Source organism: Macrobrachium rosenbergii, chromosome 59 (genome assembly GCF_040412425.1).
Source record: "Macrobrachium rosenbergii isolate ZJJX-2024 chromosome 59, ASM4041242v1, whole genome shotgun sequence".
Classification (NCBI taxonomy): Eukaryota; Metazoa; Arthropoda; class Malacostraca; order Decapoda; family Palaemonidae; genus Macrobrachium; species Macrobrachium rosenbergii.
Genome location: NC_089799.1, coordinates 38,087,114 through 38,104,427, shown reverse-complemented (window position 1 = coordinate 38,104,427; position 17,314 = coordinate 38,087,114). Strand labels below are relative to the sequence as shown.

At 39.1% G+C, this 17,314-nt stretch overlaps 1 protein-coding gene across 7 annotated transcripts in view; it reads right to left on the bottom strand.

Annotated features, from left to right (window-relative positions):
* The window catches only part of LOC136837732 (very long chain fatty acid elongase 7), a 483,891-nt gene that overhangs the window by 33,072 nt on the left and 433,505 nt on the right, over positions 1–17,314 (bottom strand). For all 7 annotated transcript variants that reach the window (XM_067102656.1, XM_067102655.1, XM_067102652.1 and 4 more), the window contains 2 exons: positions 17,170–17,242; positions 2,511–2,701 (listed from right to left, as the gene is read on the bottom strand). In XM_067102656.1, coding sequence (XP_066958757.1) covers positions 2,511–2,701; positions 17,170–17,230 — 252 coding nt within the window. In that variant the 5' untranslated portion in view covers positions 17,231–17,242. The remainder of the gene's footprint in view (positions 1–2,510; positions 2,702–17,169; positions 17,243–17,314) is intronic.

Genomic DNA, 17,314 nt, shown 5'->3' with positions numbered 1-17,314 from the left:
GGCTAGATTTTGGGCATTTATATACTGTAATTCATTTAGAAGACTTGAAACTAAATCATCCTTACCCTACCCTGTGATCAAAACAGTTTGTATGATCTCAATTCTTAATCTTTAATATTTTTTTACTACAAATCATCCCTTACTGTCATCAAATTCCAGTTCTTTCACTCATTTTTGTCTTCACGGTTATGCACGTAGAACAATGGTGTTAATCTGTTTTTTCCCTTCTGACCTGGTATACAAAGGTGTGGCAATGTGTCTGCCACATCTATACAATGTCCCAACTTAGGTTAAGGTTTTATGAATCAAAACTGGGAAACGTGGTAACATCTAAAACATGCTACAATAGATTCTATACTGAAGGCTGTACCTTTAACTCTGGGGAGACTTTTAGTTGCACACAAATTTCTCACTAGGGCTTCTCCCATAAGCATTCTTTGCATCTATAGAGGTACCGCAGTTTAGTAACACTTCTCAAGTGGTCTTATTTAAAACCTCATGTCTCTTTTATGCAAAACTCTTTACTCAATATAAATCAACATTTCATATTTTTCTCTTTTTGGTTAAAAAAAGCTTATATTTATTTGTATGTACTGTATATAGGTTAATGACTGCTTAATAAGGGAACAGATTTTCTTAAATCAGTATATCTGGCCTTCCACCATTTTCTCTATACAGATTAGAATGCAAAATTCTTTACTTCAACTAAAACAGACCCCAGAACAATAATATTTAAAAATAAATTCCACAGTAATGATTAACAGAGCTGTATCAAAATAGCATATCTTTATAGATATTAAACAAGAGGAAACACAGCAACTTGCTAGCTTCATGTTTCCTCACTAAAGTATATTGCTGTGTGGTGGACCGGGTGTTTCAATATGGCCATCTGAGGTCACCATCCTGGGCAGGAAGATCACCACTTAACATTTCTGACTTACTAAGGAATCAGCATAGTTTTTACTTGGGTGAACAAGGTCATAGTTTCAGCTGAATAAAATGGGTATAAGCATCTAGGCTAGCCTGGATGCTGAGTTAGTTTGAGTTAAATAAAATTACCTTTCAGCTTACTGAAATTTATATATGTATGGACACACACACACACACACACACACACATATATATATATATATATATATATATATATATATATATATATATATATATATATATATATATATATATATACACATACAGGCAGTCCCCAGTTATCGGTGGGGCTTCCGTTCTGAGGGTGTGGTGATAACCGAAAATTGCCGTTAACCAAAAATCGGCAATTTTTGGCACCTTTTCAGCATTTTTGGGGCCTATTAGCACCAAAAAGTGGCGATTTTAGGTTATCGGCGCCTCTGTTAGGTATGTATTACTACTGGCGCCGATAAGCGGAAATCGGCAATTTTCGCACCAAAATTGCCAATTTTCGTCGCTAAACAAGCCCCGTAAAACCGGATCGCCGTTAACCGGGGACTGCCTGTGTGTGTGTATATATATATATATATATATATATATATATATATATATATATATATATATATATATATATATATATATATATATATACACACATATACATATACATACATATGCACACTCCTGTTCTTTTTCAAAACACAGCTTCAGCCTGACAACATACTACTCAAACTTAAGGTGTGGCAGGCACTTCAGGTAAGAACAATGTTTCATTAGGGGAAGTATCCAGTCTCAACGACTTGTATTCCATTGTTCTTAGCATGATCTCATTTATCAGCATCTAGATATGTTCTTGTATCTGATGACTTTTCAACGCCATTCAAGAAGCTGACTGATGTTTTGCAAGTTAAGTTTGGACTCAATTTTCACATCTTCAAATCACACCTTGAAAACAACTACCACTTAAGGTTTCTGTAACTTAATGGCTATAATCTGCTCTATAAAACAAATCCCCATATGAAGGCTTCGATCACCATGCAAACAAAATCAAGCAGGCATTAACTAACGAGTACAGGCCTTAGATTCACGATTTAAGAATAAGTTTGTGGCTGCTGTAAAAACAATAGGGCAATGTTTCTGGAAGCTACAAAATAAGCAAACCTTTGCAATAAACAAGGATGGGGGAGTCATTATTTGTTCTATATACAAAACTCATTTAAGGTAACATACAGGCTCTTGAAAAGGAAAAATATTTCCTTAATAAGGTTTGAAAAGCACTGTATTCTGAGCTGTAGACTTATAAACTAATTTAGAATTATATTACAGTATATCAAAACTATGCAATGTGTGAAGAATCTAGGTGTTTAGTTCACGAAGTACAGTACTCTTAAACAGGAAACCTACAACATTAATTACTTTTAACAATGAACAACAATTACAGTTTTATTCATGGACATAAAATTCTGAAAACCCTTTGCAGGGTAATATGCTTTTTAATTACAGTGGTCACGGAAATCTTTAAACTATTTATTTATGATCAAAAGCAATGTACCACACTGTAGTGAAAATTAAGATATGTTACTTCAAAACAGTTATCCTACCTCAAAGAAAATCCATGTTGAAAATACCACTTGGAAGGCATTGTATATGACTATGATGTTACGGAGTTGAAATGCAGGCCGACTCTTCATGTAATAAGGACCTGCTACTTTGACAATGAATACATAACTGAGGCAGATGAATAATGTTGGCCACGGGGAATCCATCAACAGCCAACCATCCACTCGAGGGTCTGAAATGAAGAGGGGTTTATATATAAGCAATCCCTCAATTATCTGGATCTTCATTATCTGGAACACACCTGGACCAAGGACCAAGGCCAAAAGATATATATATAAATTTTTTAAAATAATAATAAAAAAAACTGCTCTCTGATGGTTGGCAATGCTGCTCGGCCTCAGGAAAATGTTGGTAACACTGCTTACACTAAAAAATAAACTGAGAAAGGGTTTTAGAGGGTGGGGTAGGCCTGGAGAAGTTTCCAAGGGTGAGGGGGTGGGTTTGTTGGCTGGGTGCCATGGGAGGGGTGGGGCAGTGAGGCTTTGTAGAGGAACTCATTCACAGAAGGGGTTGTTTTGGGGGTGAATGGAGCTGGGGAGCAGTTTCCCTGGCTGGGAGGGGGTGGGTGGGGATGCAGTGTTGGATGGGTGAAGAGGGCTATGTAGACATCTGACTTGCTAGCTTGTTTTGCTTCATGTTTTTACGTTTATGATTTTTCCACATTTGATTAAGGGAAAACACAGTAATATACTGAAAAAAAAAAGATATACAGTACAGAGAGAGAGAGAGAGAGAGAGAGAGAGAGAGAGAGAGAGAGAGAGAGAGAGAGAGAGAGAGAAACAACTGAGGTACCACTTACATGGAAGCCTGTACTACAATAATACACATGCTCCTTCACTTTTTTAGTTATATTTTATGCTATTCTCACCTATATTTTTTACTGTATTTTCTCATTTTTAGTTTTCTGTAAAAGAAAACTATTGAGATGGCTTTGTTCGTCCATCCACACTTTTTTTGTCAGACCTTAAAAACTACTGAGGCTAGAGGGCTGCAAATTGTTTATGTTGATCATCCACCCTCCAATCATCGAACATACCAAATTCCACCCTCTAGCCTCAGTAGTTTTTATTTTATTCAAGGTTAAAGTTAGCCATGATCGTGCACCTGGCAATGCTACAGGACAGGCCACCACTGGGCTGTGGCTGAGCGTTTCATGGGCCGCAACTCATACAGAAAACTCGAGTGTGATGAAGAAACTTCAGCGCATTTTTTATTTGTTTATTTTCACAACCCAAAAGATAAATGATATTGTGTGCATACAGTACGTATGTATGTACACACTCCTTTGTTTTGGGTCATGATGATACCACCAAGAATTGAGTTATAAATAGCAAATTCACAGCTAAATATTCATACAGTACAGTAATTAAAGATGAAATAACAGTGATAAAATATTTTCTTTTCATGATATGTATTCTAATCATACTTGGTAAACTAAACTTGTAATGAAATATGGTACAGTAAATTAAGTAAAGCAAAAAAAGAAGAGAGAAAAAATGGAAACATGATACAGTACTGTGCTAGGAAACGTACACACAAACACACATTAACAAGTCATGAAATGTCACGTTGTTTATTGCTTTTTATTGGCTGATGTGGATACATCATCAGTTTAACAGAGTATGGTAGAAGGTGCAGAGGTAGAGCAGCACTTGCATATTTTGTAAGCTTTCTCGCTATTGGCGGAAACATGTACATCACTGTAATTTTTTTGTTTTTAACGGCTGATAGACAGAGCATCATAAGCATATCGTACGCTATCTGGCAACATCCAGAAAGTATCAGTGCACTCAGTAACAACAGACTGTTTTCCTTCTTTGTGCTTGATCAATTGTTTGTCTGAATTGCTCAGTGATCGCTTTTGTGATGCTATTTCCTAAGAATAAGGCTTTCATTGCAGTGCCCATAGCACAGCAGGTCCTTGTTTGTGTTGTGTATGGTGCTGTGCATTGCGTGTATGGCCTCACCTCGTCCTAAGAGGGCGAGGAAGGTGCTGACCCTTCAAAAAAAATTAGAAACTGTTGGGAAGATGGAGCAAGTTTGGTCCAGGTCATGTATAATGGAAGAATACAGAATTGCCAGGTCAACCTTGCATATCAAGACTTCCCCGGACAAGCTGAGGTAGTACACCATGGAATTCAGTAAAAAGATGGGACAGGAGTCAAGCCCAAAGGTCATGGCAAAAGGCTGTTATGAGGACACTGACCAGTCTTCCTTGATGTGATTTTGGCAACAAAGGGCTGCTGGTGTGAACAAACACAGTGCTGAGTTGAAAGCTGCTGCTATGAAATTCGCAGGCTTACATAAGGTTGCAGACTTTAAGGCATGCGAAGGTTAGGTGTTTCGGTTAAAAAGTTGACATGGGATTTCTAGGAAAAAAAAACCATGGATAAGTTTTGGATGTTTCTGAGGAGGGAACAGAAGGATTTCACCAAATGTTGCAAAACTTGAGGAAAGAAGGCCTTGTTTCAGAGTAGATCTACTGTACAATGCTGATGAAACTGGTCTTTTCTGTCGCTTCTTAGCCATCAACACCTTGGCTGATGAGAAGGAAAAGAATTTACCCAGTTGAAAGCTTTCCAAGCAACATATTTCTGCTTTATGTGCAAACGCCACCGGTGGGTATTGTTGCAAACCAGTGGTAGTTGGACATGCAAAGAAACCACGTGTCCGGTGTGGGTTGATGGATAGGCTCCCAGTGACTTGGTATCATTTGGCAAAGGCTTGGTTCACCTCCATGATAGTTTCTGATTGGTCCCATAATCATTTTCGTAAGGAGGTTATTCATCATCAGACACAGGACCTTGGCATTGCAAGACATTGGGTAAAGGCTGTGCATCCTAACACAGCCCAATTGGTTGGTGATGAAGGTTGTATTAGGGTTACAGTATATATTTGCCTCCTAATACAACTACTGTACACTAATTCAGCCAGCGGACCAAGAGGTTACTGTTACAACGAAATGGCTATACCGGAGGAAATTCCTGGAGGAGGTGATGGTAGTATTCAAAGACGAGGAGAAGGAGCAAGGCTTGGATACAGGGGAGGAATGGATACTGGATAATCTTCGCAAGTATTTGATGAAGTCTGCCACATAGAATTTTGCTGATGCTTGGAAGGACATCACTATAGAGACCCTCAATTATGCCTGGAACCATATGCTGAATGGAGAATAGGCCATGGTGGACTTCCAAGGATTCAATGTCAACAATCTCCGTGCCACAATCGCGACTAGAGGCAATGACTCTCCCGAGGATGACATACAGGGGTGGTAAAAATTATTCTGTAATAATCTGGAAGCCTTTTAGTGGCAATTTCCAGCAAGGTGGTAGAGGTTATACTGTAATACTAAGGAGGTGGATCCTAGCATGAAATTCTGCTGAGGCTGCCCCCTCTGAGATTCTTCTCTTGGGGGTCCCAAAATGCTGAGCAGCTATATCTAGAGGGAGCTTTTTTTTTTTAAAATGGAGTTGAAGCGTTGCCCATTCTTTCATGGAATTTTTCGAAACTGGGATGACCGTGGCAAATGGCTTCAATTCTGCCATTGTCTCTTGTTTTCTATTCACTACTAAATTCTGAAAGTCTGCCTTCACATGATTTTCCATTGACCTAGTGAAGGATGTCTTCTAAAGCTTTTAATGCAATAGGCACAGGTAGGAGAACCGTTTCTTTTAGTGGTTTCTCCATATCTGGTGAAGGTGGTACCAGGCATCATTCTGTCAGTATTAGGGTATATTGACCTGTCTCTAAATTCTACATGTACAACTCCGATCATGGTTTTTCTCTCATCAATTAGATACCATTGGGAGAAAATACACATTGAGGCATCTCACCAAGGATTATATGTTTTGATCCGAACTGGCTATTTTGTTGTTTCCAGTTGAAATTCTGGCATTAGACATTGTTTGGGCAGAATTTGTATCCACTCTCACTTGTTGGTTACAGTATACAATATTTTTACACTTTTCGGTGTACAGAACTGACCTAATTTCCTTTTCGGAATTATGTATCAAGTCCTTTATACATTGCTGTTCTGTGGCAAGGACAACTTTGATATTTCTCATAAGTTCCTTATGGAACTGATCAAATGTTGCAAACTGTGTATCCCTTCTGGGGAGCTTGCACAACCTGACTACACTTCAACCACAGAACTACACATGCAAACATCTTTTATCTATGCTGGTGTGATCACACCATTGATCTAGGCCCACGACAGACGACTAACTCCCTTAATTTCCTGGGCGTAAAGAAAAGATTTGATCCCACCAGCAGCGAAAAACAATATTTGTACATGTTGCACTGGCCTTAGACGCTAATGAATCCGCTCCTCCCTATTTTTACCTCTTATCAGGTTTGTATATTTTTCCCACATGGCTATAAGTTAGTCTGTCTCTCTAGTGTGTGTGTGTGTGTGTGTGTGTGTGTGTGTGTGTGTGTGTGTGTGTGTGTGTGTGTGTGTGTGTGTGTGTGTGTGTGTGTGTGTAACACAAGAGCTAGTACTAGGAGAATACAGATATCATCTATGCAGAACATAATTGTCACAGATTAATTATAGCAGAATTTGTTTGTACTTTGTTGCACAAACCAACATTGGACAGTTTGTCTGCTGCTATCATAACCCGAACACGTGGTTTATGTTTTCATTATTTTTCACAATGTAAATTGTGTTTTCATTATGAATTTTACTGTATTGTGACTTGTAACTATAAATAAATTAAGATTGTATATTTTGTACTTGTTACTGTAAGGTGATTTACTGTATTATTATTGTTTTGGATGCTACATATCCGTCCGCACACTGTAACAGAACAGCAGGATGCTGTGTCCAGATAATCACACCATTTCACTGGCATGACCATAAATCATAATAAAGAATATCATGCACATATACTTAACTCACATACTTGTCAAAAAATAACTTGCGGGCTGCTTTATGAGCAAGAGCCTGTGCTGGCATAAAACCAGGTTAATCACAAAACAACAACAGTCCAGTTAATAAACTTTGAAGAGGTCACGACGAGTGACCAGACAGCTGTGGTGTTGGGTTTCTTAGTAAATGGAACAAAAAGTTAATCTCCAATTTTTTGTCCATCAACTGAATTTGGACGAACGTAGAAGATTCAGATAATATTGTCAAACTAATAAGAAGTTGATCAACTATCAAAAAGTCTTAGAATTCAATGAAATCAGCATATATATATATATATATATATATATATATATATATATATATATATATATATATATATATATATATATATATATATATATATACACACACACACACACACACATATATAAGGCTCTCTCGTTGTTGGCTTTGATGAAATTAAAACTTTTTCACGTGATACATATTAATGCTACATTTAATCATATATACATGTACACTATCTTGATCGCTTATGGGTAAAATTAATAATCAAAATTATATATAAACTTTCATCTTTATTTTACAGTCAGAATGGACTGCTCCTTCCTCCTGCAGTATTTTTGGTTTGTAGTGGAAAAAAAAAAATACACTGAATAGTTATAAGGAATGCGGAAAAACTCCCAGTCATAAACACCTAAGTTAATCAAAGTACCTCATCAATCAATAAACTCGCATTCTTAAGCGTCCATGCCACATTAATCTGTAACAACATTAACCTGATACTGCAAGGCAGAGAGAGAGAGAGAGAGAGAGAGAGAGAGAGAGTGTAGCTACTTAACCTGCAGCACCAGGCATTACAACACATGCCAAAACACCTGCAAGGGGCTCATTAACACACCCTCCTTTGCCGACAGGAAATACTTGATCCCTTCTACTAATCAAGACGAGTATGTACATATACTGCACCGTGCCGGTCTTGTTTTGCAGCTGCATAAAGTTCTCTGTGTAATTACTTTCACAACATTAAAGGTTCTCAATTCAGCAAGTTTATCGCATGAGATGCACGCCCAACATTAGTACATAGGAAGTCGCTGTCGCTTGGATCACCCTGTTTCTTCAGCACGGCAGTTCCTCACTGGACGGGTTGGTATTGTTCTCGACTAGCACTCTGCTGGGCCCGCATTCGATTCTCCGACCGGCCAATGAAGAATTAGAGAAATTTATTTCTGGTGATAGAAATTCATTTCTCGTTGTAATGTGGTTCTGATTCCACAGTAAGCTGTGGGTCCCGTTGCTAGGTAACCAATTGGTTCTTAGCCACGTAAAGTAAGTCTAATCCTTCGGGCCAGCCCTAGGAGAGCTGTTCATCAGCTCAGTGGTCTGGTTAAACTAAGGTATGCTTAACTTCTTCAGCACGGCATTTCACATTCAAAAGGGTGGTCATGGAGAAAAAGAACCATTTGAGCTTTACACGAGCAGTATATTATCTGTATGTAATATAACCAACTAAACCAATATTACCCCGGCCCATGAACCAAGACCAAGAATGCGTTGCTATCAATTACGCCAAAACTACATCGTCTGTCATGTTCAACAAAAAATTTCACTTGATGAAATCCCATGCATAACGTGAGGTACTATTTACACAAAGTATTTATATTTAAGCTTTAAATGCTCTCGATTCATAATAACCATACATATGTGTCTCACGATTCAAACAAACAGGAACCAAATAGACCTAGATTACTGGAAACAGGCGTAAATAAAGGATACGAAGAAGTATGGGCAGTATTCACCCATGAGAGAGAGAGAGAGAGAGAGAGAGAGAGAGAGAGAGAGAGAGAGAGAGAGAGAGAGAGAGAGAATGGGGGGGGGGATGGATATTCAGCAGAAATCTTGAAGGGGAGTTACCGAACAAGAGGAACGAAGAGCACTGCAAACGCTCCTCCGCCTCCGAAAATGAGAAGCCCTACCACAACGCAAGACGTCTATATAGATGTTATATTTTATAAAACTGATTAAAACATTTGACATGCCAAAAATGTGCAATAAAACTGTGAAAAGAAAACAGAAACGTTAGAAGTAAAAGTAGAATTACTAAAAACTTGCTACAGGGAACGAGTGGAAATTAGGCGAATTGTTTTGTAAGAAAGGCACAAATGTTGGTTCCTGGGAAGTTCGTAGAACCTTACAAGGATTTGGGTTACATGGTTTAAAAGTGGCAGATGCTGTACGCTGGATGTAATAATGTTAAAACCTAAGACATCCGCAGCGTTGGAAATCTACAGCTGACTTTTTTTTAAGTTAATACGAAGTTCCCCAAACTCCTAATTACTTCCTTTACCTCCCTGGCCGAGTGTCAGAGACGGTAATGACACAGATTTACTGATGTTAATGATTAAAGATGAATTGCAGCGCTTGGCAGCAGAGGAAATCCATCATCGACTACTCGGCGTGGCTGCCTTTCATTTCAAAATCAACATAATTCATGTTAAAACTGCAAAGTTCGAAGCGACTTCAATCTTTGTCTCTTTGGTGTTGAACCAGCTTTTACCAAGTCTATCAAAAAACTTTTCCGATAATTTCAGTGACTTTCGGGAGAAGATGTTTTTGGAAAAATGGAATCCAATTAAATGAATTCCATCATCCTACATCTTGCAAAAGCAGAATGAAAGTGACGCACAAGAGCTTCGAAGTAGATTGCTATATTCTGGTCACAAAACGAACTCCTACACGTAACTCTTTCATTCTGGTCTCAAACTACATCACTGTCAACAACTACTTTCATTTCAAGTTTGGTTTTTTCTAATCAAAGTTTTCCTGTCATCTGACAAACAAAGCATGAATTGACAGGCTCAAGATCATGTGTCTGATTGCACAAATTTACCTAATGTAAACCATTCTCCGACTTCGTTTCTGGCTGCATGTTACTATGACGCAACATCAATCTATGATATGATGCTTTGTAAATCACGCGCATACTCAAATGTCCATTGTGGTTCCACTGGTACTAAAATAACACTGCAATGACGGAATAAAACGACATCGGTAATTCGTGTTGCCACCCTAAAAAAATCAAGACATGAAAGGAAAAGACGAAAAACAAAAAAATATATGTTTAACACTAACACGGCACCTTTCTTATATAAAACTCAGCGAAAACCCACGGCGATGAGTGTGTACAGATGAATACAACCGATACAAAAAGATATATGCTGGACAGTAATCACGTGGGGAAAAAACCACGCGGGGCCTCCTTCCTGTAGCAGCAGCACTAGAGCCTCTCCCAGACTTACGACCACCAAGACCCCAAGACATTTCCCAGAATACTTCGACGGCTTTGCAGCGAAAGGAATCAAAGACTGCTGGCTGAGCAGCGAGAGATCGTGGAACCTCTACCGCAAAGAACACAGCAAAATGAGTGCCGCACATTTATTCCACAGGCGAGAGAACCAAAGGTGATGGTGGATATTCTTTTTCGGTGTATAACACGCAAAAAATGTCCAAAAGAAAACCTCGCGATGGCTCTCGAAGTCATTATCATTACCTTGTTACTTTTCGAAAATCGGAAACCGACACTTCGACCAGTTAAGTCTACAAGATGAAGACCCTACAAAACTTCAGACCGGAAAGGTGCCATTCCCTTAAATCAAAGTGTACGAGAGAGAGAGAGAGAGAGAGAGAGAGAGAGAGAGAGAGAGAGAGAGAGAGAGAGAATCTTGAAGGAAGCAGCAAATGTTGTCCCATGATGTACAACAGTTGTATTCGCACCTTGACTGAACACTTGAGGTTATCTATGACGTAAGAACACGATAATGACGTAAGAATATGATAAGCACAGACTGCTGCCACTGACCAGTCCGTATTGCGAGATGTCACAAAAGCTGAATACAGACGCTGTTGCTCAGCGTAACAACTGCCCACCACAGGAGAGTGACTCAAGAACTAAATGCGGCAGGAAGACGGAATGATGCATCAGAAATGGAGTGCTGAAGTTTCGCATCGTGCCTCATACATTACATCACCCCTTTATCTGGCCAGTTTTTTATCATTTCAAGATAAGTGGCAAATCTGCATTACAACCTCCATAAGCCACCCTTCCGGCTCCGGTGGCAAATATGTGTGCACTGGTGAAGTAAAGGCTACTCTTACAATATTTGCTAAAAACACATCTGTCCATTATGTGCAGAAAAGCGACATGACTGCTGGGAACCTCATCACAAGCCTTCACAAATTTACCTCTGCAAGGGCAGTTACAGTATCGATTTAGATGTTTCCACTTCTGAGCAGCTTAGCCTCTACAGTTGTGTATGAAACCTGTCTATTCTAGTTAGGAGAACTGTTCCCTAAGACTTCTACCACTGGTACCCTTAATTCAGTCAATAATGAGCTTTCTATGTTGACCCAAGTTCAATATGTCCTTCATGACATGGTCTACTAACAGATTACAAAACAGATTTCTAACTGTTTCTGTAAATACCAGCTTGTGAGCTGCTAGAGCGAGCAACGTCACTAAAGCTAATCTCTCCACGTAATGGATACCTGGCTTTGATCTCTTGTTGCATAATTATGCATTTCATCAATCTGCTTCCACGCTCTTGATGTCCTTGCTTTCTTTGTATTAATGATGTTTAACCACTGTCCACCTATCAGAAACATGGGTGGCATACGGTTGCTGGGAGTTATGCCTGACGCTGGGTCAAGTAACCTTCAGTGACGCGTGCTACTGCTAATGTTACTAGCAGTGTTCTTTAAGGATTTATTCTCTAATCTACTCTCTCTTTTTTTTATCCATAATCTTTTCCAGTCTTCTTTGCTTTTTCAAGAGTTTGCTGATGATTCAACTCTTCATATTTCGACTGATTTCACCTCCAATTTCGAACTGCCATCTCTTCACCTGTAAACTGATCTTAAGAGCATATCTGAATGAGGGCCTCTAAACTTGGTAAAATCTAATGACACAACATCACAGTTTCCATCCATTTCTTAGCCTCCTCTCCCATCCAAGTCTTGATCTGATGACGAAAACGCTACTCATTATCAAAGTTCCACCAACATTTTTGGTGTTCAGGTTACAATCTTTGTCTGGGATTAATCATAAAATTCAAATTGCTCAAAACAAAAAATAAGGTATTCTGTTCCGACGTCAAGTTCTCCTCTTCTCCTACTGCTTGACTTCTGGCTGTCCTCAACAGTCCTTGTTTGGAACATTGCCCCAAGGGCCGACTCTTCTTTTGTTTCCCCCTGAACAGGATTAAATTAAAGGCATTTCGTCTCATCAGTGACCTTGTCCTTGCCTCCTCTCTGGATCACTCCTACCTCTACATGAACGCGCCTTTCCTGTATCTTCACTTATAGTCATTATTCCGGCCGCTACTCAACATGCACTGCTTTCCTAATATACTAAGCAGAAATTAGAAATCCCCTCACTAAAGCTGGCTTTGAATTACTTTCTGACTCAGGCCTTCTTTAATCTTACATTATCCTTATCTTTACATTTCACCTGCGTTTCCATTACATCTTCTAGATAGACATTGCTTTCCCATTCCCTGCCCCCACCTCTCTCTCTCTCTCTCTCTCAATATGGATAGATGAATGTAGCTAATGACGAAATATTTCAACATACAAGTTCAAGTCATTTGTTTAAATTCCATACATCAGGTACCCTGCACTCAGCACCATTTCCCAACACTGTGTAGCAAGAGGACTGTAACGACGCCTTTCAGAGACCGCACTATCAGATGAAGACTCGGAAACTGGCAGATATGGTGACGATGTGTAACATGTCACCTTCTCCTATCACGAAGTAGCCAGACCACGCATCTAGATCTGCAAGTACCCTGTTAGCAGCTTTCGTCCTGGCCTTCATTTCGCACACTCTTCGTGTCTGTGGTTTCTCTAACTGAATCGCTGAGCAAGAAGGGTATTCTCATCTACTGGCCACCCAATGACTCGCGCACACCCCCATCGGTCAAGACTTTCACGAATAAATCCTGTTATTCTGATGATCACATCAGTATACCATACGCTTACAAAAACTAGCAAGTTGTGTTCTTACAACTCCACTGTTAGTCTTGAAGCGTCATAGGTAACTGTTACAACCCCAGATGCAACCTCAAAAGTTTCCACCTCAGGAGGACCTTTTAAAGGTCAAGCAGTGTCCGCGGTATTGAACCCAAGATAAGGAACAGAATTATTATCGGATATTCGTTGTGATGCACGTCAATCCTACATTCTTTTGTTAACTGTAGAAGAGACGGTGTTATCTGAAGCATCCCAAGCGCTCGAAAATATCTCCTGTGGTTTATTCCATGGCGGAGTGGAAGGCCGTCAGGTGGAGGGTAGGAGCCTGGGTCCTCCGGGATCAGATGAAGTGAATGTGAGGAGGAGGAGGAGGAGGAGGAGGAGGAGGAGGAGGAGGAGGAGGAGGAGGAGGAAGGGGGTGGGTGAGGATGGGATGGTCACGGTGCCACCAGTCCCCTCACGCCCCCTCCCGACAGTAGAACTTAAAGATGATAGGATATTTGGCACCAGGGTAATGCCAAAGCACTTCTCCATAGATCTACTTTAGGCCTTTTATGCTTGCCGTAATTCTCTTTTCATCTCTTTTGAGCGCATTCGTAGTATTATGATACTTAAATTTACTGATCTTACAAAGCACCACACAATTTAATCGATCATGAGTCATTTCAAAACTCTTTATCGAAGTACGGATTTTCTTTCAACTTCTTTTCTAATAAATATTTTCAAAATGACAGTATAATTGACCTTACAGTTTCTTATTCAACGGCACTTATGAAACTTTAGGTGTATAAAATCAAAGGACGAAAAAATGAATGGGAAGACTAGACTTTGTCATAAATTAAGCGTGTCTTCAACAATCCATATTATACAAGAACTGCAACCGTATAATGCTGACAGTTCTGTCTGTATGTCGTCAAGAGACCAGTGGAATGTACCGTCACATCAGATTGCCTCTCAGACCCTAATGAGGACTAATCAAGCTTCCCTATTCAAGTACACCTGCAAGAAGAACGCCTGTCTGCAAGCGCTACCTCTCTCCTATTCCTTTAACCACTTTCAAAGAACTCTGCAGATCACTTCATGTATTTATATACACACACAGGCCACATACACATTGTGATATATATATATATATATAATATATAATATATATATATAATATATATATATATATATATATATATATATATATATATATATATATATATATATATATATATATATATATATATATATATATATATATATATAGCTGACCAACCCGGTGCTGCCGGGGAAAACTCTGAATGACAACCAATAAACTCTTTCTCTCTCTCTCTCTCTCCAAGTCTCCTTCACTCTTTCCCTCTTTCTCCTCCCTAACACCCCCTCTACTCTCTCTCACTTCCTCTCTCTCTCTCCAAGTCTTCCTCACTCTTTCCCTCTTTCTTGTCCCTACCACCCCCTCTACTCTCTCTCACTTCCTCTTCCTCTTCCTCTCCTTCTCTCTCTCTCTCCTCCTTAACACTCCCTCTACTCTCTCTCTCCAACTCTCCCTCACTCTTTCCCCTCTTTCTCATCCCTAACACCCCCTCTACTCTCTCTTTTACTTCGTCTCACTCTCACTCTCTCCCTGTCCTGTTAAGATAGTCGCTTCAATTACATTGCCTAGCATTTTTGACATTTTATATTTCACCCCTTCTCACCCATCCCCTCTTCCTATCGGGGCTGAACTTGGACTTAAAGGGCAACAGGAGTGTCACTATTCATCTCAGCGACCTCGAAAACTATGGATTAGACACTAATATTTGTCGTTTTCAGTTATTTCTACTTGTCATCCCCTTCCCACCCCCACCCCCTTTGGTACCAGTGATGTCTTACCCCCACAGTAAGTCATATGTATACCAAGTTTGGTTGAAATTGCTCAATGCGTTTCGGAGTTATGCTGGAACATACATACATACAGGCAGATAGATGGATAGTCAAACTGAAGTGCAGTATCAAAATGAAAGTGATAAAAGCCCTCACCCACAAAAGAGGAATAAAAAATGTATGTGGACAGAAGTGACAAGTCCTCGATCTATTCAGGTTAAAAACACCAGCAAAAAGTCACACGACATATACTCATGCCGACCACTCTGGACGACATTTAAGTCAAGTACGTAGCATCGGCAATACGGAGCAATAAGAACTTGATTAAGTCTTCCTCCTGGCAACACAAAATGCAACTTTAATACCCAAAGGCTCAATACTAATATAAAATGCAAAAAGTCAACAATAAACTGGCATTGAACACTCTTCTGTACTGCAAATGAAAATGAGTAATAAATCATTCCATCTCTCATAATTATGTGCGGATATATATATATATATATATATATATATATATATATATATATATATATATATATATATATATATATATATATATATATATATATATATATATATATATATAAGTTTACAATATATATCAATTTCACAAAAGTTTACAATATATATATATATATATATATATATATATATATATATATATATATATATATATATATATAATTATATATACATATATACACAGTATACTGGAACAAAGTTATATTTAGCGGGACTCGACACAATATTTCGCAAAAATCGAATTCATTTTTGCGTGAGGTACTTTCAAAGTGGTAAAACTAATAAATAAATAACTGATACTGGTGCGCTATAGGGAGTCTCTTTACCTATCAACGTTAGTCTCAGTGAAACGGATTTATTTAATTTATACATTAAATCTTTTAACTAGTTCCATTCATTTACATATTGCAGCAGTTAAGATCTGACTTAAAAGCACGGCAGAACACTGGCGGTTTCCCTCACCATGGTCGTTCTAAAGGCAGATTTAAAAAAGACTGACTTTATAGTATGAATTAAGTACAAAATTCATGACCACATACTGTACAGGCCTTCAATAAGGAAGTTTACAACGTACTCAATTCCGGAAAATTACTATAACAATTCTGGGGGGACAATGGAATTCATTTCCAAAGACGTCGCATGGCAGACGTTCTAAACTCATCTGGTTGCCAGTATTTCAATTAACTCAAGACATCGATGGAACCACCACTTTTCTGGACTTCAGAAGCAAGAACTCGCCCTCGATAACGGGAACCATACTGAGCAAATATACCAGGATCCAAATAGCATTCATTAATGCAAAGACATGCTATTAGGATGTGACAAACACCTAGCACAATGAGACATGCTACACACAAGCTCGGTTCTCAATCAGAAGCTACTACCCATCACCCTTAAAAAAAGCATGTATACATTAAAAGTGCGTTAACAGAGAGAGAGAGAGAGAGAGAGAGAGAGAGAGAGAGAGAGAGAGAGAGAGTTAAGTATATCTTAGTTTAACCAGACCACTGAGCTGATTAACAGCTCTCCTAGGGCTGGCCCGAAGGATTAGACTTCATTTTGCGTGGCTAAGAACCAACTGGTTACCTAGCAACGGGACCTACAGCTTATTGTGGAATCCGAACCACATTATACCGAGAAATGAATTTCTATCGCCAGAAATAAATTCCTCTAATTCTTCATTGGCCGGCCGGAGACTCGAACTCGGGCCTAGCAGAGTGCTAGCCGAGGACTCTACCGACTCTCCCAACGAGGAAGAGAGAGAGAGAGAGAGAGAGAGAGAGAGAGAGAGAGAGAGAGAGAGAGAGAGAGAGTCTAAATGCACACAGTTCCCGGGACATAATGAATCAAAGGCTCCCGTGATGAACACTTACCCCTCGAATTAATAAATAGGTCATTGTAGCTGTCCACGACAGACTCCATTAAAGTCGCCATATCTAACAAAATCTGGAAAGAAAAGAAAAATGCATTAGGTAAAATTATAAAACAACAAATAGAGGGCATGCAGATAACAAGCAT